We start from the raw sequence: 25,068 nt of genomic DNA on the forward strand, positions 1-25,068 counted from the left end.
TAAAATGATGTTTGCCTGGGCATGGACAGGATGGAGGCAATGGGAGTATGTGGAATGTCATGAAGAGAAAGTAAAATCTGACTCAGGGACACTGAAGCACAGGCTCTCCTGAGTGAGCAGTGCGATCAGACGATCTGGTGGAGCTGGGCAGAACATTGTCAAGATGAAGAAATAACATCATTAGTTAAATGAAACAAAACAAAGATTAAAACATTACTTTGGGGATTGTATCTGTGGAAAAGAGAGAGTGTGTGGCATAGTAAACAGACACCATACGGGATAACAATGTTTATTAGAGAATGTGGTGCTTCTGGCAACTTTTCTGGGTTGTTAGCCAAGGGAACTCACAAATGGGAAGTGCCTTAAGACCCTGCTTTGAGATACAAGTAATAGCTCAGTCTGGAAGAGTGGCTTCCTGCTGGAGCTAAAGAGAGGAGTATGTTGCCTGGCAGCCTCCATACCACAGGTTGGGGTACCAGGAGAAGAAAAACTACATGCCACTGGGGAATTATGAATACCGGCTACTTAAAACTGCCTAAGAGCTTCCGCTTTTTAAGCCTGAACTCTAATCCTTGTTTCATAGATCCCTTTCTAGTTCCATGAATACTACTCCTCTTCCTAGATTCTTAACCTCTTAATCTCTAAAATTAACCTCTTTCTCCTTGTGCTTCTTCCTGGTAGCTTATAAGTGTGTCAGACCACTCCCACTCTCAGGAAATATTTTCAAAGTTATAAGCACACTATTATGCTACCTCGACTTGTTCAAGTGTAAAGTTCACAAATACCTTTTTTTTTTTTTGAGATGGAGTTTTGCCCTGTCGCCCAGGCTTGAGTGCAGTGGCACGATCTCAGTTCACTGCAACCTCCACCTCCTGGGTTCAAGCAATTCTCCTACCTCAGCCTCCCGAGTAGCTGGGATTACAGGCGCCGGCCACCATGCCTGGCTAATTTTGTATTTTTAGTAGAGACAGGGTTTCACCATGTTGGCCAGGCTAGTCTTGAACTCCTGACTGCAGGTGATCCACCCTCCTCAGGCTCCCAAAGTGCTGGGATTACAGACGTGAGCCATCGTGCCTGGCCATGACTAATTTTTTGTATTTTTTGTAGAGATGGGGTTTTGCCATGTTGCCCAAGCTGGTCTCAAACTCCTGGGATCAAGTGATACACCCACCTTGGCCTCCCAGAATGTTGGACTTACGGGTGTGAGCCAATGCTTGGCCTGTCACTCTTATTTTCTTCAATCCTTTTTTTTTTTTTTTGAGACAGAGTCTCTACTCTGTCGCCCAGGCTGGAATGTGTTGGCATAGTCTTGGCTCACTGCAACCTCCGCCTCCCAGGTTCAAGCGATTCCCATGCCTCAGCCTCCACAGTAGCTGGGATTACAGGTGTGCACCACCACGCCCGGCTAATTTTTGTATTTTTAGTAGAGATGGTGTTTCAGCATGTTGGCCAGGCTGGTCTTGAACTCCAGACCTCAGACGATCTGCCTGCCTCGGCCACCCAAAGTGTTTGGGATTACAGGCGTGAGCCACCTTGGCTGGCCTTTTTTCTTCAGTCCTCTTAAAGCCTTCCTTTCCAGCTTCCCCTCTTCTCATTCTATTTGATAAGTATTAGTTACTGAGGATCAGTCTCTGACCCTCTTTTCTTCCCCTCTATCCCTTAATTGCTTATTCTTCATGTCCTTTCTCTCAGTTCATTTCATAACCTCTCTGACATAGCTAGAACAGCTTTTTTTTTTTTTTTTTTTTCGAGATGGAGTTTCACTCTTGTCGCCCAGGCTGGAGTGCAGTGGCTCAGTCTTGGCTCACTGCAACCTCTGCCTTCCAGGTTCAAGTGATTCTCCTGCCTCAGTCTCCTGAGTAGCTGGGATTACAGGCGCCCGCCACCACGCCCGGCTAATTTTTGTATTTTTAGTAGAGACGAGGTTTCACCATGTTGGCCAGGTTGGTCTTGAACTCCTGACCTCAGGTGATCTGCTTGCCTCGGCCTCCCAAAGTGCTGAGATTACAGGTGTGAGCCACCACGCCCAGCCAGCTTGCTTTTCTTAAAGAATCTTTAGTCTGTTAACAACTATGTAAAATCATCCATATAACCTCTTATATAACCATATAAGCTACTCATATTTAAAAATATTTATTTTTATACATTTGTGTTTATATACTCTGGTTTATATATTGTCTAATTCTGTCTTTTTTTTTTTTTTTGAGACAGAGTTTCGCTCTTGTTGCCCAGGCTGGAGTGCAATGGCACCATCTTGGCTTACCACAACCTCCGCCTCCCAGCTTGAAGCAGTTCTTCTGCCTCAGCCTCCCGTGTAGATGGGATTACAGGCATGTGCCACCACGCCCGGCTAATTTTGTAGTTTTAGTAGAGACGGGGTTTCTCCATGTTGGTCAGGCTGTTCTCGAACCCCTAACCTCAGGTGATCCACCTGCCTCAGCCTCCCAAAGTGCTGGGATTACAGGCGTGAGCCCCTGGGCCCTGCCAATTCTATCTTTTTTTTCACACAACTTTGTATTTGTGTGTTGTTTATCTTTTTATCCCTAGAGTTTGAACACCTTGAAATATCTTTTAAAACTTTCTAATGTATAACACAAGATAAGTATTCAGTAAATTGTTAATGATTTATTTAAAGTTCAGTAATAAAATTAAGTATTAGGGTAGATTAAATGGCCTCCAGTCTTTTTCCATTGACCTTTTCTGGTTGATGATAATAATAGCCAGCATTTTTTTAGCATTACTAAGTGTTAGGTGCCATAAACAATAATTCGTACGTTTTCTTTTGCTTTTAACTGTCACAGCAGCTTTGTGAAATGATGCTTTATCTCCATTTTACAGATGAGGAAATTGAGGTTTGGAGAGAATAAATGATTTGCTCAGGGCCTCCTTACCAAATTTTTCTGACTCTGAAGTTCATGTTCCTAACTGCTTCAGTCTAAGAAAGTTGTTATTTGTTGTTTTTTTTTTTGAGATGGAGTCTCGCCCTGTCGCCATGCTGGAGTTCAGTAGCGCCATCTCAGCTCACACCAACCTCTGCCTCCCGTGTTCAGGCAATTCTCCTGCCTCAGCCTCCCAAGTAGGTGGAATTACAGGCGCATGCCACCATGCCCAGCTAATTTATTTGTATTTTTAGTAGAGACGGGGTTTCACCATGTTGGCCAGGCTGGTTTCGAACTCCTGACCTCAAGTGATCCACCCATCTCGGCCTCCCAAAGTGCTAGAATTACAGGCGTGAGCCTCTGCGCCCAGCCTGTTATTTGTTTTTAAAAGTTTTGTTTTTAAAGAATGCCACATCGAAGGAGTGGTGATAATTCAGTTAGTCTCAGTCCATACCACAGAGATAACTGGCTTGTGGCAGCCAAGTGTGCATAGTGATGTTGCTTTTTAGAAGGAAAAAAAACAAAAACAAAAACAAAACCTCAATCCAGGAAGAAATGCCTGAAAGAGCCACTTGATTTACTTCCTGTCTTTATACATGTCCTCTGAAGTATCAGTTGAAGAACCTGTCTACCTCTAGGAATGTATTTTACTTTGACACAAAATTAGATTGTATAAGCCTGATTCACTTGTGTCAGTTGTCCCAGATTTCAGATGACAGTGCCAAACTTTTCCAGTGGTGTGTTCTCAGCTCTGGAACTACCAAACAAGTTTATTCATTAAGTAATGCCAGGAATTGGTTAGCTTCCTGGAAACAGAATTTGTCAACCTGATAAAGCAGCTCTTATAATAGCATCATCTTATACAGAATTAGAAATGATTTCTCCAGTCATACTGTGGATCTGACTTGAAAAGTGGTGTGTGTATGTGTATGCCTGTATGTGTATTCACATCCATCTTTGTTCAATATCTGAGTTGAAAGAACTGAAAATTCTCAGTACTTAGGGTGGTTAATGTTGTTACTGATAACTCCATGCATTCCGCTTTTAGGAGTATTGTTGGATGCTCCTCAGAAAACACTTAAACCTAGTCATAATCCTCCTTATATTCATCCCAATTTATTATTACAGTTGGCCCAATTTTATATATATTTAATAATATCTAAGCCATTTAATATATAAACCTATACATATTATATATAAGCCAATCTTCCTAGCTTAGATGTTATGCTCTAGTTTTTAAAGTTTGGTTGTGAGGATAAAAATCAAAACAAAAAATCAAGTTCCCTTTTTGTTTTTGAGACAGGGTCTCACTGTCGCCCAGGCTGGAGTACAGTGGCATGATCATGGCTCACTGCAGCCTCAACCTCCTGGGCTCAAGTGATCCTTCCACCTAAGCATCTCAAGTAGCTGAGCCTACAGCGTGCACCACCACGCCCAGCTAATTTTTTGTATTTTTTGTAGGATGTAGTTTTGCCATGTTGCCCAGTCTGGTCTCGAACTCCTGGGCTCAAGCAATCCACCTGCCTCAGCTTCCCAAAGTGCTGGGATTACAGGCATGAGCCACCCTGTCCAGACAGGTTCCCTTCTTTAAGGAAGCTATAGGGAAATTGTAGAAGGTATAAAATAATTGATGGGATTTATATGTGTTAAGTTGACAGATGTCTTTTTGTAGATACCCACTTTCTCCTCATTCATTATCCCCTTTACTGCATACTTTCGATATTACAGCTATGTCACTCTCATACATACTTTTGTATATGTTTTGAAGTGGAATCATATGGGAAGTTATGCTCCTGGTGGTTTTCCTGCAAGTTTTAAATCTAATTTTACTTTCCTGAACAAGCAAAAACCTCTTTATAGGCAACTTTGTCCTTTTCTGTACCTCGTCAGAGGGCATATAGGGCACCAGCGCAGATTTCGTCTAGGAAGAGGGGAGAGGCAAATAAGGCGAGGGGCCAGGCACGGTGGCTTATGCCTGTAATCCCAGCATTTTGGGAGGCTAAGGAGGGAGGATCACTTGAGCTCAGGTGTTTGAAATCAGCCTGGGCAACATGGTGAAACCCTCTCTCAATAAAAAATACAAAAATTAGCAGGGCATGGTGGTGTGCACCTGTAGTCCCAGCTACTCTGGAGGCTGAGGTGGAGGATTGTTTGAGCCTGGGGGTGGAGGAGGCTGCAGTGAGCTGTGATTGCACCACTGCACTCTAGCCTGGGCAACAGAGTGAAACCCTGTTTCAGTCAGTCAATCAGTTAATCAGTAGTGGGAGAAGAGACTGGAGCAGCTTTACTTCCTACATTTCATGCTGTTTGTTTCTTTCCACAGGGTATTAGAATATTTCCAAGGGACAGTGATAAAGGGCAGAAGATAGGCACTTTCTTTGGGTGGAATCTTTTGTATTTGCTTCTTTTAAGGTGTGCCCCAAGTCCCCAAATGGCTCAGTTGTCACCAAAACAAGTGTAACAACTCATCCCTTATGTTCCCTTACACGATCAACAGATTTATTCATTTTCAATCTCCAAATGCTATTTGAATGGGCAAAGATCTCTTAAAGGACCTGGGAAAAATTTGTACAACATGGAATTGGGCTGGTTTGTGTTCTGGGTTTTGGCCAGTTGTTTTCAATTTATGAGAACTCTAGTACTCCATGCTATTTCAAGAAAAGGGGATTAAAAGTAATGCTAGTAAGGTGGAGACAATGCATTGCTTGGTCAGCTTAGGGAGGAAAAACAATAGAACTACCTTTGACTTCCCTATGGGAAGTAGAAGGCCTATAAACTTGTAAAGAGTTGTGGGGGTTGCTGATGGTGATGGCATTCAAATGCTAGGCTTGTAAAACAACTTCTGTTCAAAGCAGTTACCTGAGGCCCTTATTTGGTACCTTTTAAAGTGTGCTCTCCTCCTTATGATGCTTTAAGAATAAGTCTGGGACTGACACTGTGCCATAATCCGCTCTCTATGGATTCATCTTTTCATTCAGTACCATATTACATTGTACTGTGTTCTTCACTTCAATTTTTCATCTATTTTTCCTGGTTAAGTTTCTCTGGCACTGGACCAACTGCCCTGTTTGAGCATGTCCCTTCCCTGCAATGAATTGGTAAATATTGCTGCAGGAAATCTGATTGGAGGGCTATTAAGAAACCATTAAAGGCAAGGCATGCTGGCTCACACCTGTATGTAATCTTAGCACTTTGGGAGGCCAAGGCAGGAGGATCACTGGAGTCCAGGAGTTGTAGACCAGCCTGGGCAACATGGGGAGACCCCGTCTCTACAAAAAATAAAAAAATTATCCAGGCATGGTGGTGCATGCCTGTGTTCCCAGCTACTCAGGAGGCTGATGTGGGAAGGTCACTTGAGCCCCAGAGTTGGAGGCTGCAGTGAGCTATGATCACGCCACTGCACTCCAGCCTGAGTGACAGAGCAAGACCTTGTCTCAAAGAAAAAAAGAATCCATTAAAATTCAAATTGCCATAGTCTGACCTTTTGGGCTGCATCTGATTATAGTTACAGGGTCTGTCATTTTACCTGGGCAGAACTCCCTGAGTATTAGTTATATAGTTTGTGAAAGAGCTTTGCTGGTCTGTATTTAAGTATCTTAGTCCACGTGTTCTCTTTCATTGCAGACGAACAGGAGGCATTGAACTCAATCATGAACGATCTGGTGGCCCTCCAGATGAACCGACGTCACCGGATGCCTGGATATGAGACCATGAAGAACAAAGACACAGGTCACTCAAATAGGCAGGTGTGTGTGACCCTGGCAGAGCTAAGTGAGTTTGTTGGGGAGGGGTTTTCAAATGGGAAATATACGAAAAGCCAAGGAGACTACATTACCAGGGTTGAATGCTTTTGACCCCTTCCTTTCACAGTCTGTTAAATGGGAAGTAATACATACCAACCAGGTATGGTTAAATGGTAAGTGATATTGGGAGGCCGAGGCAGGCGGATCACCTGAGGTCAGTAGTTTGAGACCAGCCTGGCCAACATGGTGAAACCCGGTCTCTACTAAAAACACAAAATTAGCCAGGTGTGGTGGTGCATGCCTGTAGTCCCAGCTACTCAGGAAACTGAGACAGGATAATCGCTTGAACCTGGAGGGCAGAGGCTGCAGTGAGCCGAGATGGTGCCACTGCACTCCAGCCTGGGCAAGACAGAGTGAAACTCTGTCTCAAAAAAAAAAAAAAAAAAGGTTATATATGCCATGCAGTTATGGATCTATGATTTGGAGTCTTAAAACCTTGTGTAAGCATTTCATCTGTTATGGGGACAGTATTCATATACGTTTTTCCCCTTTACTGATATTTGGCAAATATTTAATTCGATTCATGATCCCTAAGTCAGAAGGTTTTTAGCTACCTTACAGTATATAATCAGGAAAAACTAATTAATTTGGTATTCGCTTATGTAAAATATAATTAAGAATGTAAATTTATTAATTAAAATGTCACCTAGTATATTCTAAAGGCAATGATGAGTGATTTTGTTATTACTGTTTACAGTTGTTTTACCTTATTAACCTTATTAACCTTATTTACCTTATTGATAGTGCCTGTTTTATTGAGAGTTGTATGCTTCTTTAGGAAAACATTGCCTATTTTCCTTAACATTTAAACTTGTGTGTCATTGAGAATCTTCTTCTCACCTGTAGTGCCACTTACCTGTTTCCTGGGTACTTTGTTCTGCAGAGAGGAGTGAATGATGGGGAGCTTTCCTACCTAGTGGGTATCCAGTGCTGCGTCAGCTAGCTATATTGGGCATGTTTGATGAAAATTTGTCTATGACATTCTCCCTTTTGGTTCTGTTATCAGCTAATCTCCTTTCTTCTCATTTGCACCTTGTTTACCAATTCTTCAGAATTGGTTCCTAGAGATAGTATAAGGCCCTAAAACTTTTCCTGTCTGTGGTCTGCTAGATAGAGCCTTCCAGAGTATTTCCTGCCTTTAGGAATCCTAGGGACCCCAAGGGAAGAGGAGTCCTTTTGTTTCATGTTAAAACAGAAGGATTAGTTTAAAAAGCTGCTTTTGTTGTTGTTACCTTATAGTACTGGAGGTATAAACAGATAAGGGCGCATTCTTACACTATTTTCATATGTTATTCAGTCTGACTGTGTGAGTTCTCCCTTGCTATAACTTATTTGTATTCAAAGCCACTTTTGGAAGGAGCATTTTACCAGAAGTGAGTCCCCTCCCCCATGCTTGAGCCTAATGACCTCACTTTCCTTCCTGTCTTCCTATGTAGTGTGTGCTTGCTAACATTGCTTCAGTTAGCTGATCTTTCTCCAGACTGGACTATTAGCATGAATATCAGTTTGTGGGTGAAAAGGGGAAGCTTTCTTGAATTGGAAGGCCCAAAAGGACCAGGCTGGGAAAAGAAGGGGTGGAATGGTCACTGATAATTCCTTGAAGGAGGATTCCTTTTTAGGACTCCTTCTGCTTAGAGCCTAAAAGCCATGATGAGGGAAGTCTTGATCTTTTGCTGTGCCTGCTGCTGCGCTGTTAGAGTGAAGTCAGTGGTTATGAAAGCAGAAGACTAAAAAGGATTGACTGTTTGTTAGGAAGTAATCTTAACAAGAGGTACTAGATCTTTGGATCCATGATTTACTTCAATGTTGTCAAACTTATGTTGCACGAAGGATACAAATTATTAACCTCAGTTTTTTTGTTTTTAAAGAAAAAACACAACAGCAGCAGCTCAGCCCTTCTGAACAGCCCCACAGTAACAACAAGCTCATGTGCAGGGGCCAGTGAGAAAAAGAAATTTTTGGTAAGGATCCAGATTACCTGTTAAAGCCAAAATGTACTTTTAAATCTGCTACTCATGCTGCAACAGCGGAATTCACTTCCTAGACAAGTTGTTTTAGTGGATTTGTGAAAAGCATTGGTTACCCGTGACCTGTGTTCAGTGCTTCTAGTCACCATTTCTCACAACAGTATTATTCATAAACAGCCTCTATCAGTGCTGTCCAATAAACTTTCTGTGATGACAGAAATGTTTTATATCTCTGCTGTCCAATGTGGTATTGTAGCCACTAGCTACATGTGGCTGTTGAGCAACTAAGGAACTAAATTTTAAATTTTATATCATTTTAATTAATTTAGACAGCCACATGTGGCTAGTGGCTATTGTATTGGACAGCACGACTTTATACACTATGTAAGGGACTGTTGATTTATTGGGTAAGAAATTATGTATATGCTTGGAGATGTGTAGATATTCATTGGTATGTTCATTCCTTACGCACGTCATGAGTTTCTATACATTGTGATAAGCTAATAATGGGAATCCTATCTAAGATTTCTGTTTTAGGAAGAATGTGAAGGTGTGGAACTAGAACGGCTGTTTAGAAATTGAAGCTTTCTAAACAGTTTTTAGAAAGTTTTATGTTAATATGGGCAAAAGGGGAAATAAAATGCTAAGGTAGCTTTTCCTCTTAATGAAGTCAAGGTTATAGAATGGCCTGTCCTGGGAAGCGTAGCAGATGTTTTGCTTCTGACCAAGAGGGATATTCTTCAGCAAAATTCTGAAAGCAGAAAAAGACAGTCTCAGCAAATGCATTTCTAGGAAAGATGGGGTAAGAGGCAGTGCGGGGAAGATGTTGGGGAGAGGTATTTATAGCCTAGTATAATGAGAGGAGCCTGGTGATATTAATAATCATTTAACATAGGATTTTATAATTCACAGAGTTACACATTTATTATTATTATTGTAGTTTTTGTTAGCCTAGGCCTGAGATAGAATGAAACAGTTTTCTTCATTACCAGTTCTTCTGCCAGAAAGTCCATGCTTAGGAAGAGAGAGGAATGAAAGATCAAAACCTAATTTAAATGGTGAAGAGTTGCCAAATTTGGTTAAGAAATGTCTAATTGGATTACAGATTCAAATTACAGAGTCCCAGTTGAAAGAAACTAAGCATTTTGGCTAGCTGGAAAGGTTGTTTATTCAAGGGTGGAATGGTGCTGGCAGAGGCAAACAGCCTTTCACTATGAGAATGGCAGTGCTGGCTACAAGGCAGAGTCAAGACTGGCACAGCTTCATGGGGCTCAAGCTTGGCCCAGCAAGGAAAGCCAGAGGAGCTGTGGGTTCATTAACAGGATTGTTTGGGGGCTGAGGCCTGGAAGAACTGAAAAATCTAATTTAATATCTCTGCTTGGCAAGACTTGAGACATCCTTTTCCCTAAGTAAACAAGCTTGGTAAGTAATTGAAAAAGAGAATGGATTTGAGAACAAATAGGCAGCTATGGAAGTACATGGGCAGTGAGCTATTAACTATTTTCTAGGAGGTAGATTCTGTATTCTCTGTATTCTAGGAGTACAGAGAATACTGTATACTAGGAGCATTCTCTGTATTCTCCCTTTTGTATATTGGGTCTCTGGAAGCCTACAGCATGGTTAGAGCTGACTGAATATTCTTAGATGTGTGGCACATCCTACGTGTGGCTGGGTCCTATGGATAGTTTTGCAGGCCATGATGTGCAGTGTCCCTTCAGCAGTCATTAACTAACTCACAGTGAGTTATCAATGGGTGTTAGTTCTCTATGGGTCTGACAACTTAGTATAGTGAAAAGAGTGCTGGCCTATGGCTGAACATGCTGGAGGAGAGCGTGCCTGGCCACAGGGACACAGCCACGCAGATCCAGCATGTGTCTCCCATGTGCCAAGTGGAGCCCCCAGCCAAGAAGGCAGCCACACTAGCAGAGGGTGACGAGGACAACATTGACCTGTTTGGCAGCAACAATGAGGAGGAAGACAAGGAGGCAGCCCGGCTGTGGGAGAAGTGGCTGCGGTGGTATGTGGAGAAGAAGGCCAAGAAGACTGCGTTGGTGGTCAAGTCCTCCATCCTGCTGGACGTCAAGCCTTGGGACAATGAGACCAACATAGCCCAATTGGAGGCCTGAATGCGCTTCATCCAGCTGGACGGGCTGGTCTAGGGGGGCCTCCAAGCTGGTGCCCATGGGCTACGGTATCCGGAAACTGCAGATTCAGTGTGTGGTGGAGGACGACAAGGTGGGGACAGACTTTCTGGAAGAGGAGATTACCAAGTTTGAGAGTGCATGTAGAGTGTCGATGTTGCAGCTTTCAACAAGGTCTGAAGCCTTAGAGTGTGTGTGTGCGTGCGTGTGCGCGTGTGCAAGTGTGTGAGGCCCTGCCACGATTAAAAACTGAGACCAACCAAAAAAAAAAGAGTGCTGGCCTAGGAGTCATAGAGTTGTTACTCATAGGATTTTATAATTTATAGAGTGCTTTCAACAACAGTTAACATCAATGCTATAAGCATGTGTATAAGGTTTACACAGCTTTTACACAAAGGTATTGAGTAGAGGCAGGAAGTAAATCCAAGCCTTCTGATTCCTAGTCATGGTAATTTTACCATGTATAAGTCATATAACCTTTCTGAAGTGAGTTTTTCCATCTGAAATATAGACTTAATACTCACTGTGTCTACCTCTTAAGATTGTTGTAAGATCATAGACAGAATGTGAAATATTTTGTACATTGTAAAACAAATGTACAAATGTAAAGTTGTAGTGGTTATGTCACTTCTTATGTTCTGGCACTGCGGTTGTGAGCTTTGGGGAAAGCTTCTAACTACAACTGTTCATAGTGTTGTGGAACTGAAAGGATTAAGGTTTTTCTGTCTTTATGGGATTATCATTACTGTTTATCTGATGATCTTTGCAAATTTCTGAAGCTAGCCTAATTTCTGAAAATCCCAGTGGAGGAAGAAATGGAATCCTTATTTCCATGGATTCCTGTTTCCCTTGAATCTTATCAAAATGGTAGGTAGATACTTGAACAGAGTCTGGGCTCTGGATCTAACCCTCCAGATGTTCATGAGTGGGTGCTTCAGAACAGAAAAGCTGCTTTCTTCATGATAGGCACAAGCAGGGCAGGGCCTTGGCTGTCATTTCTAGAGGAAGAGAATTCCAGGATCTGTTCCCCCAGCAGGGTCAGTGATTGAGCAGACTGTCTTTTGCTTTCAGTGTGAAAGACCTGGCTCTTCAGGACCTCCCTTCTCTTTCAAGGGTTGTTGATAAGATGGGCTGGCCAGTTTGAAAATAAGATATAAAGCAGCACACAAGCCTGGCATTATATTTTGTAAGAAGGTTGCTTTATAATCATCTCTTCCACTGATCTCCTACAACTTTCCAGAGTCATGCTTAAAAATAAAATTTTAATTTTTGTTGTATTTTTTTTTCCTTTCATTCACTTTCTCTCTTTGGCAAAATAAGGACTGCAATTCCAGAAATGTGGGGAGGCATCAAAGGTATGTAGCAAATGCAGGGAGAGAAATCAGTACAGAATCAGAGCGAGGGTAAGAAGAATGATGGCTAACTGAGGCCTTTTTCAGGTCAAGTTAGTTCGTAAACCTTTGGTTAATAAATCCTGATTTTTCTGGATTCTTGAAAGCTTTTTGGGCTACATGTTCAGCTGTTGAGTCCAGACTTTGAGAAGATCATTTCTGCTTTAGTGTTATTGTCAGTTATTCCTGTTGCTCCTGCTGAGTCCCTGAATCTGTAGCTCAGCCTGACAGCCTGCACTGTCTCTCTCCTGAGCGTGGCTCTCACTCCTGCTCTCACCGGATTGCCTGTGGTGGGGAGGGGACATGAAGCTGCTTAGACCTGAATTTCTGTACTAGAACTTTTTTCTCAGTAGCTGACACCCTCCATTCAGTTTAACATGTGCCTATAGTCAAGCTTCTCAGACACACAAAAGAAATGTATGTCGGCCAGGAGTGGTGGCTCACGCCTGTAACCCCAGCACTTTGGGAGGCCAAGGCGGGTGGATCACCTGGCCTGGCCAACATGGTGAAACCCTGTCTCTACAAAAATACAAAAATTAGCTGGGCATGATGATAGGTGCTTGTAATCCCAGCTACTTGGGAGGCTGAGGTGGGAGAATCGCTTGTACTCGGGAGGCAGAGGTTGTAGTGAGCCGAGATCACTGCATTCCAGCCTGGGCGACAGAGCAAGACTCCATCTCAGAGAAAAAAGAAAGGTATGTCATATTCCCTGTACCCCAGGAATCATGCAGTCTTACTGGGAAATGAGGACTACATGAAAAAAAGTATGATAATGACTATGCCTCACTGTGTGGTACAGAGAGTAAGTGCTATGGAAGGCCAGGAAAATGAAAGATGAGCTTGGGCCAAAAGAGCTACGGAGTCATTTCAGGTGGAAGGGCACTTGAACTAGGCTGTGAAGGAAGTATAAACAGTTAAGTAGAAGGGAGGAAGGGTGGCACTCTAGGTCAGGAAACAGAATGATTAAAGGCCTAGGGGAAGAAGCAAACATGGCATGTATCAGGAAACAAGGTGAGCCTTGATCTGGCTTTAAAGGAGGGTCCCTCTGGGGAACAAACAGTGTGAGATGATCAGGTAAACTGAATGAGCCTAAATCCCAGAGGGCTTTGAGTGATAAAAGAGAATTTAGACTTTATTCCATAGATACTGGGTATCACTGATTACCTTATGAACAAAGAAGGAACATGGTGAAAAAGGTGGTTGAGATGGTTTGAACTGTAGAGGAATGCAGAGTGGGTTGGAAATGGGGAGCTGAAATGTATCCTCACTCTGATTCTGTACTGATTTCTCTCCCTGCATTTGCTACATACCTTTGATGCCTCCCCACATTTCTGGAATTGCAGTCCTTATTTTGCCAAAAAGAGTACGTGAATGAAAGGAAAAAAAATACAACAAAAATTAAAATTTTATTTTTAAGCATGACTCAGGAAAGTTGCAGGAGATCAGTGGAAGAGATGATTATAAAGCAACCTTCTTACAAAATATAATGCCAGGCTTGTGTGTTGCTTTATATCTTATTTTCAGCTTTATACATTTATATATGTATAAAGATATAATGCTTTATATCTTATTGACTTTGGGATCAAGGGGAAAAGGTCTCACTGAAGGTGATGTCAGGGAGAATGGGAAGCAGAGTCTTATACCGGAGGCCTTTGAGAGGAGAATTGAAATTCGCTTCCTGGCTGTGAGGAGGAAAAGGAAGGAAAGAATCAAGCATTACTCAGAGGTGTAAGCCTGTGTAGCCGGGAGCACAGCAGTACCAATGTTAGAAATAGTGACACTGAGCCAAGCATGGTGACATGCGCCTGTAGTCCCAGCTGCTTGGGAGGTTGAGGCAGGAGGGTCACTTGAGCCCAGGAGCTCAAATCTGTAGCGCACAATGATTGTGCCTGTGAATAGCTACTGCACTCCAGCCTGGGCAACATAGCGAGACCCCATCTCTGAAAAGAAAGTAATAGTTGAGAAGGGAGACTAGTTTAGGAGAGTAGTTGATATAGACACATATGGCTAGATTGAGTTTGAGATTACAGTGGGAAAAAACCTCAAGAGTGTGTGAGGTATGTGTATGTGTGTATGTTGATTTTTGCAGGTCCATAATCTGTTATCTGCAGTTCTGAGATCCAAACAGTACTACAAACTAAAGGGTTATTTTTAGTTTTTAGTTTCTATTTATTATTTTTTAATTTGTAGCAGACTCATTTGGCAACCAGACCTGTCCTGAATAGACACAGGGCAATTTATGGTCTTTCTTTATTCTACTTATTGTGAATATTCATACTTTTCATTGCAAAAATTAGGATAGCTTGGATAAAAAGCGTGTACTCTGTTAACAAATAGACTCCAAATCTCAGTGACTTAACACAGTATGTCCAGTACAAGGTGGGGGAGAACAGTGTTGCCCAGGGTTACTTAGCAACCTGGATTGAGCGAGACTCCTCTATCCTAGGACATGTGCCTGCCAGGGAAGAGAGTATAGAACTTGATTCTGTTCCTAGCTCTTGGTCAGAACTAGGGACAAAACCCCCAAACTAACTTTTAAGAGGTCCAGGAAATACTTGAGCATTCTGCCTCTACCATAGTAGTACTGTCTCAGACACCCCCCACTCCACTCCCTGGGGAGGCATCACGTGATTTATAGAACATCTACCATACTACCCCTCTAAATCCAAAACATGCATTCTGAAACACTTTTGGCCCCAAGAATTTTGGCTAAAGGATAATAGACCTGTATTACCATTTACCAACCACTCGTATATCAGGTACTGTTCTAATCACTTGACCCAATTATATGATTTAATTCTTTTGATAATTCCATAAATTGGATACTATCATTCTCACTTTACAGATGAGGAAACTAAGTTATAGGTTAAGTATGAGGCTGCAGTGCCATTACTTTTTTTTTTTTTTTTTTTTTTCCTGAGATGGAGTCTTGCTCTGTCACCCAGGCTGGAGTGCAGTGGCGTGATCTCGGCTCGCTGCAACCTCCACTTCCTAGGTTCAAGCAATTCTCCTGCCTCAGTCTCCCGAATAGCTGGGATTACAGGTGCTCACCACCACACCCGGCTAATTTTTGTATTTTTAGTAGAGACGGGGTTTCACCATGTTGGCCAGGCTGGTCTCGAACTCCTGACCTTGTGATCTGCCCTCCTGACCTTGTGATCTGCCCTCCTTGGCCTCCCAAAGTGCTGGGATTACAAGGCCACCACGCCCAGCCTAGTGCAGTTAGGTTTAATGGGAAAAACTGCAATTACTTTTGCACCAACCTAAGTTCGAGGTTACACAGCTAGGAAGTTGTAGAGCCAAGATTTGAAGCAGGCAGTTGGACTCCAGTGCTACATTCTTAACAACTACATATTGGCCTCAGATACGTGGCAAGCAGATGAGCCTTGCTTCAGTGATTGGGGCTACATATAGAGATTGAGGAATCATCTATTTAGAGGCCCGCTGAGAAGTTGTATGCAGAGCAGGAGAAAGCCAGAAGTCAGAAGTCGCACGGTTGAGGAATGGTCACGTGTTTGGGGAGGGGTGGGAGAGGGCATGAACAAGAGGAACCAGCAAAGAAGCAGAAGTGGTCAGAGTGGTAGCAGGTTCCCTGTGCTGGGATAGAGTCACAGAAGTTGGAAATAGAGTTGGCCACCCACCAGTGTGCAATGCCTCAGAGAGGACAAGAAGAATGGCTGGCTGGAAGGCATTGAATCAAATTATCTTTATCTGAACTTCCCTTATCTATGGCTTATTATGATCAACCTGATGGTTGAAATTCAGATTTAGGAACTCAGAAGATTTGGGCGTATCATGTGGTCCATGGAAGCTCATAAGGCTGTCATGGCATCAAAGAAGCATCTTTGTTTACACTGCTTTTTAGTCACAGGCTTGGTTAGTGTTAAGTAGCAGTGATTTGTGGTTTGGAACAAAAGTTTAATTCCCTTTCTGAATAAATTCATGTAGAGGAGTGCCCAGGTTATGGCTCGTAATGAAATAAATTTAGTTCCTTCAGTTCCATAAAGGGACTGAGGAGATTCCTTCATTAGTATATCTAAATATAATGTTGTCCCAGGGCTGGGGCAGTGGCTCACACCTGTAGTCCGAGCACTTTGGGAGGCCAAGGTGGGTGGATCACTTGAGGTCAAGAGTTCGAGACCAACCTGGCTAACGTGGTGAAACCTCGTCTGTACTAAAAATACAAAAATTATCCAGGCATGGTGGTGCATGCCTGTAATCCCAGCTACTTGGGAGGCTGAGGCAGGAGAATCACTTGAACCCAGGACACAGAGGCTGCAGTGAGCCGAGATCGCACCACTGCATTCCAGCCTGGGCAACAGAGTGAGACTCTGTCTCCAAAAAAAATAAAAAAAATAAAAATAAAATAAAATGTTGTCCCAGTTTAAGAATGAAAGCTGTTGTGTGTGTGTGTGTGTGTGTTTTTTAACCTCGTTTTTTTGTTTTGTTTTGTTTTGTTTCAGTTTATTTTTGAGACAGAATCCTTGCTCTATCACCCAGGCTGGAGTCCAGTGGCGTGATCATGGCTCACTGCAACCTCAAGCCCCCTGGGCTCAAGCAATCCTCTTGCCTCAGCTTCCCAAGTAGCTAAGACTACAGGCATGTGCGACCACAACCAGCTAATTTTTGTATTTTTTGTAGAGATGGCATTTTGCTGTGTCGCCCAGACTGATCTCAAACTCCTGGGCTCAAGCAATCCTCAAACCTCGGCTTCCCAAAATGTTGGGGTTAGAAGCGTGAGCTACCACACCTGGCCCAAAACTTCTAAAAATGGAAAAAAAAAAAAAAATAGACAAAAAACAAAAACAAAAACCTGAGGAAATATGTGAATAAACTATGGACTTTAGTTGATATATCAATATTGATTAATTAATTGTAACAAAAAGAAATATACCATACTAATGTAAGATATTAATAATAGGGGAAACTGGCTGGGTGTGGTGGCTCATGCCTGTAATCCCAGCACTTTGGGAGGCTGAGGTGGACAGATTGCTTGAGCCCAGGAGTTTGAGACTAGCCTGGGCAACATGGCAAGACCCCATCTCTACAAAAAGTTACAAATTAGCCCAGTGTGGCAACATGTGCCTGTTTGTAGTCCCAGCTACATGGGAGGCTGAGGTAGGAGAATCAATCACCTGTGCCTGGGAAGTCAAGGCTGCAGTGAGCCGTGATCGTACCACTGCACTCCAGCTTGGGTGGCAGGAGTAAGACCCTGTCTCGATAATAACAATGATAATAATAGGGGAAACTGTGTACAAAGGGGAGAAGGATATATCAGAACTCTGCTCTGTACGTTCAGTTTTTCTGTAAATCTAAAACTTCTAAAAATAAAATTTATTAATTAAAATAATAGAGCTACAGCAAGGTATGCTGGGCTGTAGGCAGGAACAGGTAAAAGGATGTGTAACCCACCCGCAGGGGCAGACAGGACTACAGACTTCATAGAGCACTTGGGATACTCCAGATCCAGTTGAGGAAATAGTGTGGGAAGCTGGAGACCACACATCAGAGCATGGCAACTCTGCTTTAGAGGACTCTCGTCATGGTAACTGTTTAGAATTTCAGGGGAACGAGAAAAAGAAGATAGTGAAAAACTGCTCTCAGTGCCTGTGTGACACTTAAGTTGTAGCATAGTGTGGTAGTTAAGAGTCAGGCTTCCAGGGTTCAAATCCTGCCTCTTCCTTTACAAGCCATATGACCTGACCTTGGGGGGAACTTACTTAATCTTATTGTAACTCAGTTATTTTCTGCAAAATAGGGATAATAATGGTACTTGTTTTGAGGATCAGTTTAATTAATATATGTAAACACGCTTAGAACAATGCTTGGTTTGTGGTAAATGCTCAATAAACATTAGCTATTATCATTATTATTAATGGATAAAGTGGTCCATGTGTTATCTTAAAGGATAAGAAGGCTGTATCAGGGCTGTATTTTTTTTGAGACAGGGTCTCACTCCGTCACCCAGATTGGAGTGCAACGGCACTGTCTCAGCTCACTGCAACCTCTGCCTCCTAGGTTCAAGCGATTCTCCTGCCTCAGCCTCCCGAGTAGCTGGGATTACAGGTGTGCGCCACTACTCATGGCACACTTTTTGTATTTTAAGTAGAGATGAGATTTCACTGTGTTGGCAAGGCTGGTCTTGAACTCCTGACCTCCAGTGATCTGCCCGCCTCGGCCTCCCAAGGGGCTGGGATTACAGTTGTGAGCCCCTGTGCCTGGCCTTTAATTGCCATTTTAAATGAATAAAGTAAATTTTCTCAGTTTTAATTTTGAATATGGTAAATACCAATAGATATAATCCACATAAGCAAAAGCTCTTTGGGGTCTTTAATAATTTTTACAGTGTAAATTAGAACCACTCTTGTAATTCATTGAACTGGAAGAGAAGTCTAGTCCCTTAATACCTTGGGAAAAGGGAGTCCTTTAGGCATCTACCCTTCCTTTCAAACTCACTCCCTTTTCTGTCGTCTTCTCTGTTTGCTATGTGTTCCTCATCTTCAAATACTCTTAAGCCCTCTTTCTTCCAAGCCACAGCCTATTAATTTGTCTTCTTCAATATAATTTTTCTTCATCGACTATGACTTCATTCTCTCCTTTATCTCTATTATTTGCTGGTTTCCTGCCCATCTTACCTTTCTTTTCCTCTACACCTGTTCTTCTGTAATATCTCTCTCCTTTTCCTGTCATTTTTTAAACTCCCTCAAGTTGTTTGTTTGCCCTTTTGCAATATCTCTTCCTCCTTAATTTGTTCTTGGTCATTTTAACACTTCTGCTTCCTCTTATTTCTCATATTTATACTTAGTTCTGTTCTTCAATTCATTCAACCACTTAACAAATATTATTAAGCACAAATATTGTATGCCATTTCCTTTGCCTGGCACTGGGGATATAGAAACATGATAGACCTCGGGAGGCCAAGGCAAGAGAATCGCTTGAACCCGGGAGGCGGAGGTTGCGGTGAACCGATATTGTGCTACTGCACTCCAACCTGGGTGACAGAGTGAGACTCCGTCTCAAAAAAAAAAGAAACATGATAGACCTGATCTCTGCTCTCCTGCAGTTTACAGGCTACTCATGATGGTCATTTTGGAAAAGGCTGGGAACAGTGTATAAGATCCTACTTTACCCCCAGTGGGGTAGCTTTGGGAGAGTCATGGGAAATCAGTGATAGTGGTACCAATGGCAGCAGCAGCCAAAACCAAATATCGCATGTCTATTACGTGTCAGGTATTTTACTTACATTTAGTTGTCGTAAGAACTCTGCAAGGTATGTTTAGGCTTACTCTACAGATGGAAAAACTAAGACTCACAGAGGATAAGTAACTTGTCTGTGGTCATATAGCTAGAAAGCATCAGCAGCAAAATTTCTTTTTTGTTTTCAGTCACATCAGCCAACAAGGAAAAGTGTCCTGGTCAGGAGGTGATAGAGTGGGAGAAACTTCCAGAGCCAATTGTAGAAATAGGGTGTGTATGAAGCTAGAAGCGGCATGTCACAGCATAGCAACTGAGCTGGGCAGCCACCTAGGGATCTTACCCTAAGACCTTTGTTGTTCCCAATGTTAGAACTGGAAGTTTTAACTCATTGGAAAGGAATGCCCATGCCCATCTGGGAAGAGAAGCTGGACCAGGAGCCATCAGGGATGTATGCCTAATGTTGCTAACGGACTGCCCAAGGCTTACTTGGCAATGGCAGGAGTGACACATTCCAGAGAATTCTCTAACCTGTCTATCATTCTTTTTGGCAGAGTGACGTCAGAATCAAGTTTGAGCACAATGGGGAGAGGCGGTAAGTCTGCCTTCTGATGAGTAGTTGTGTTCATGTGTGCCAAAGTTCTCAGCATTGAGTTCATGGAAGTCATTCCCCTGTCCTGATCCCTATGGGGCCACTGGCTGGGTAATAGGGTGGATTGGGCATAAAGGGAGGAAAGTTTCACCCTTGTCTTGGCCTACTAATTGAACCTTGTTGCTATCTTAGCATTGGAAGCCATTTCAACTGCTGATGTTTTACTGTTCTGCTCTATTCTGCTGCTGTGAGGTCTGACATTTTATTAGGAAGTGAGGACTCTGGCCCTACTCAGAGTCATGGCTTTCAGACACACTGACACTGTGTCACCTGTGGGCATTAGAAGGAGGGCAGGATTCTCCTGTGATATGGTGCCATTACTATTCCCAGTAGAGCAGCCCTGGCTTTGTCCACATCAAGGGTCAGGTTGGTGAATTAGAAGTTTCTTCATGATGTCTCTAGGTCATGGGAAGCTGCACCAAGTCCATCAGTTGTAAAAGATTTTAGCTCCTTTGAGGACATAGAAAGAGGGAGTTTTTCGGTCTGTGTTCTGAATCTTACCTCATTAGGGAAGTGAAAGTAATGTTACAAAACTCTTCTGTCCTTTTCTCCATTGTCAGTATTTTCATTATTGTTATTTTTTGTGGGAAGCCAAGGTAGAAGTTCTCAGTAGAAAAAATGTGACTGTACTTAATTTCTGAAGTTATTTAAGGAAAACATTCAGAAAGCATACAGAACTCTAGTCATGGGATATTTGGGACCTTGCATGTTTGCGCATGTGTGGCACATGTACACATAAATGTGCCTTTCAGTGTTTTTTTCACTCTTTGCCTTTCTTTCCCATTGATATACTACCCCCCGCCACCCCCAGCTTCCCTTTGCCTTGAGCATTTGGACAGGTGAAGAGCATACCCATTAGTATGAGATCTTCCTACTTTAAGAGTCTCACCACAGGACCTTAGTACCTCTAAACATTCTTGATTCTGGTAGTTCTCTACAGTTGGTACCTTTCAGCCTACTTTGCAGCTGGCTCCAGAGGAGACCTGTGGCTACTATTCTCCCTTTAAAATACACATTCACAAGCCTACAAGGTTGTCAGAGGCAGCTCGGTGGAAACATTGTGGAAAGTGTGGTCTGCAGAGCCAGGGTCCTTCTGCTCCCATGTGAGTTCCAGGCCTGGAGGGAGGAAGGTCTGAGCTCTGTCCCCAGCTGCTCTTCCTGTGTCCTGCCATTAGCAGAGAAGTTAAATTGTCACTTCATTGTTGCTACTTTTCACATTTTCCAGTCTGAGTTTTAAAGGGATGGCCAAACTCAGAGCAACAGAGTTTTCAATCAAAAGCACAGTTGTGTTGGAGCCCAATTATGCAGTTAGGCTCTCCTGAATTCCCTGTTCCCAAAGTGGTATGCTGTTACAGTGAGCAGGCTTACACTGAGAAAGTGTATGTGTTTGGTTTCAGAGAAGCTGCCAGATTGAAACCACAAATATTTAAGGTGGTCAGGCAGGAATGGCCTTCTGAAGCCCTGAGCAGCAGAACGTTGCTATCAAGGTTTTGAAAATGGTGCATTCTCTTTTTACGGAGCTGTTTTCAGGAGCCATGGCATTTCAGTATTTGTGTACTATATGTGGAACTGAAGACTTTATAAAGTTGGTGCAGGGAAGCCAACAGAATTAGTACTCTGTGCCACACAGCTCTAGTTTCATGTATTTCACGTCAGGATTTTGTAGAGAATGTCATTGTGGGCATTTTTAACTTTTTACCTGGAATATGAGTAGTATTTATCTAAGTGTAGGCCCTTATAGAATTAGAATTCACAGGAAAGAGGAAAGAAGTCATGACTTTTCCCACTTATCCATGACAGGTGTTCATTCTGGTGGGCTGACTTTCCCTTTACTTTGAGAATATGGGGACCAGACCCCTGACTGTCCTCCCTTTTGGCCCCAGGAGGGTTGGGGAGAAGGATTGTAGATTAAGATCTCCTTCCCTTTGGAAATGTTAATGACACACTGATGGGGGTGGTTGCCATGGGTGTTAGACCTCTCTTTGAAGCACTGGCCTAAAAATGCCTGTTATTCAATAGGATGGCAGCAGCTTAGATCTTACCCAATCTGGAAGTCCTGGCCTCTGATCTTGACCAGACTTTCAAGCTGCTTTTGTGGGTTTTGAATGGCTCATTGCCAGGCCAAATGCAGAAGAATTTATCTCTGATGATGATCCTTTTTCAATAGTGTGCTAGGGACATCTGAGTGGACTTCTGGTATTTTATCCAGAAAGGCTGGACCCTTTTGAACTGTTGTTGAGGCCTTGAAGAAGGAGGGGTATGATTTGCTATTAGGCATTAATAGAAAGCTATCCTCTCAAAAGGCTTCAGAAAACACCTCTATCTAAAGAATCCATCTGGATAGCACCTAACAGTATCACTGCTTGGGACAGTTGATTTGGAAGAAAAAAATACAAGAATTACAGTCTGGGCCGGGCGTGGTGGCTCACGCCTGTAATCCCAGCACTTTGGGAGGCTGAGGCGGGCAGATAAAAAGGTCAGGAGTTCGAGCCTAGCCTGACCAATATGGTGAAACCCCATCTCTACTAAAAATACAAAAATCAGCCAGGCGTGGTGGCTGGCGCCTGTAGTCCCAGCTACTCGGGAGGGTAAAGCAGGAGAATCGCTTGAACCTGGGAGGTGGAGGTTGCAGTGAGCCGAGTTCGAGCCACTGCACTCCAGCCTGGGGGACAGAGCGAGACTCCATCACACACACACAGAAAAAAGAATTACAGTCTGAATGGATTTCCTAGTGGAGATGAAACTAATTTGGTTAGCAGTAAAATTTCCAAAAATGAAAGGTGGTGATGGACAAAGGAAAAAAACAGGAAGGAATTACCTTCTTGAGGTGTTAGGCTTTGCGTGAAGGATAGATTATGGTTTATATTAATAGTCTATCAATGTTGCCTGGTAGAACTTTCTGCTATAATGGAAATGTTCTATATCTGTGCTGTTCAGTACACATATGGCTGCTGTACATGTGGCTAATGAGCACTTGAAATGTGGTTGGTGAGACAGAGGAACCTTTTTCTTTTAAGACAGGGTCTCTGGGCCAGGTACAGAGGCTCACGCCTGTAATCCCAGCACTTTGGGAGGCTGAGGCAGGAAGATTACCTGAGGTCAGGAGTTCGAGACCAGCCTGGCCAACATGGTGAAACCCCGTCTCTACTAAAAATACAAAAATTAGCTGGGTGTGGTGGTGCACACGTGTAGTCCCAGCTACTCAGGAGGCTGAGGCAGGAGAATGGCGTGAACCTGGGAGGTGGAGCTTGCAGTGAGCCGAGATCGTGCCACTCCAGCCTAGGCGACAGAGCGAGACTCCATCTCAAAAAAAAAAAAAAAAAAAGACAGGGTCTCTGTTGATCAGGCTGGAGTACAGTGGTGTGATCGTGGAGCCTCCACCTCCTAGGCTCAAGCAGTCCTCCTGCCTCAACCTCCCGGGTGCCTGAGACAACAGGCACACTGCCATAGCCAGGTAATTTTTGTAGAGACAGGGTTTTGCCATGTTGCCCAGGCTGGTTTCAAACTCCTGGACTCAAGCTATCCGCCTGCCTTGGCCTTCCAGAGTTCTGGGATTATAGGCGTGAGCCACTGTACCTGTTCAGGAACCAATTTTCAGTTTAATCAATTTAAATTTAAATAGTCATATGTGGCTAATGGCTGCCATATTGAATAGTGCAGATGCAGTTCTAGATGATGAAGGCTTTTATGCTTCTCACTGATTTGAGCCAACCTGTTACAGAAGAACATTAAAGAAATTATCTGGTCAGATTTTATTAAAACCCAATGGTTCAGATCCCTCTCTCTTGTGGCTTATTGCTTCTTCCTCTGGTTACACCACTTCCCACTCTGGGGGAGCAGGGAAGATGAGAAAGAACCACACACTTCTTCCTCTCAGCATGGAAGAGGACAAGAACTGTGCAGGCCCATGGCTGAATACTGCCTGCTCCAACACACACTAGTCTGATTTTATCCTGCTTAGGTGTACTAAGAGATGAAGGTTGTTTTAATAGGCATTTCTCCAGTCACATTGAGCATGTTTTCATGTGTTTTATTAGCCACTTACAATTCTTCTGTGAATTGTCTAATCTTTTGCCTTTTCTATTAGATTGTCTTTTATTGATTTTTTACAAGTATTTTCTCAAAGTTTGATATTTGTTTAACTTTGTTGATGGCTTATTTTGCAATCAGAAGTTTATTTATTTATTTTTTTGAGACAGAGTCTCTCGCTCTGTTGCCCAGGCTGGAGTGCAGTGGTGTGATCTCAGCTCACTGCAACCTCTGCCTCCTGGGTTCAAGTGATTCTCCTGCTTCAGCCTCCCAAGTAGCTGGGATTACAGGGCATGTGCCACCATACCCAGGTAATTTTTAAATTTTTAGTAGAGATTGGGTTTTCCCATGTTGGCCAGGCTAGTCTTGAACTCCTGACCTCAGGTGATCCACCCACCTCAGCCTCCCAAAGTGCTGGGATTACAGGCATGAGCCATCATGCCTGGCTTGTCTTCTGTATTTTATGTTATGGTTAGGAAGACCTCTCTCTCTCTCTCTCCATATATATATATAGTTTTTTTTTTAGACAGGGTCTCATTCTGTTGCCTAGGCTGGAGTATAGTGGCATGATCACAGCTCACTACAGCCTTGATCTCCTGGGCTCAAGTGATCCTCCCACCTCAGCCTCCCAAGTAGCTCGGACTATAGGCATGTACTATCACACCTGGCTAATTTTTTAAAAAAATTTTTAGTAGACAGGAGGGCTCACTATCTTGCCCAGGCTGATCTTGAGCTCCTAGCCTCAAGCAAGCCTCCTACCTTGGCCTCCCAAAGTGCTTGGCCCCCAAGATTTTTTTTTAATTCTGTATTTTCTTATATAAATTTGAGAGTATGTGTGTGTATGAGTTTCTTTCTGATATTCTTTTCTGTTTCGTTTATCTCTGATTATTTTTAGTCATCTGTGTTCTAGAGTGTTGGGTTGAACCCATATAAAATTGCCACTTTTGTATATCAAAAATGGTCGGCCATCAGTAGTCTCATATAGTTCAACCTAATACATTCATTAAAACTT

At 42.9% G+C, this 25,068-nt stretch overlaps 1 protein-coding gene and 1 pseudogene across 7 annotated transcripts in view; both read left to right on the plus strand.

The window, feature by feature from the left end:
- Nucleotides 1-25,068, plus strand: part of MAP3K3 (mitogen-activated protein kinase kinase kinase 3) — a 74,810-nt gene that overhangs the window by 4,268 nt on the left and 45,474 nt on the right. For 2 of the 7 annotated variants that reach the window (XM_054458953.2, XM_054458954.2), the window contains exons 2-4: nt 6,504-6,625; nt 8,551-8,643; nt 19,930-19,970. In XM_054458953.2, coding sequence (XP_054314928.1) covers nt 6,504-6,625; nt 8,551-8,643; nt 19,930-19,970 — 256 coding nt within the window. Of the gene's footprint in view, nt 1-3,056; nt 3,077-6,503; nt 6,651-8,550; nt 8,644-19,929; nt 19,971-25,068 lie in introns of those variants that run through there. The other 5 variants (XM_054458955.2, XM_054458956.2, XM_063656295.1 and 2 more) reach the window with 4 other exon arrangements.
- On the plus strand, nt 9,262-11,115 carry LOC129017943 (elongation factor 1-delta-like; annotated as a pseudogene).

The sequence above is a fragment of the Pongo pygmaeus genome, chromosome 19 (assembly GCF_028885625.2).
Source record: "Pongo pygmaeus isolate AG05252 chromosome 19, NHGRI_mPonPyg2-v2.0_pri, whole genome shotgun sequence".
Taxonomy (NCBI): domain Eukaryota; kingdom Metazoa; phylum Chordata; class Mammalia; order Primates; family Hominidae; genus Pongo; species Pongo pygmaeus.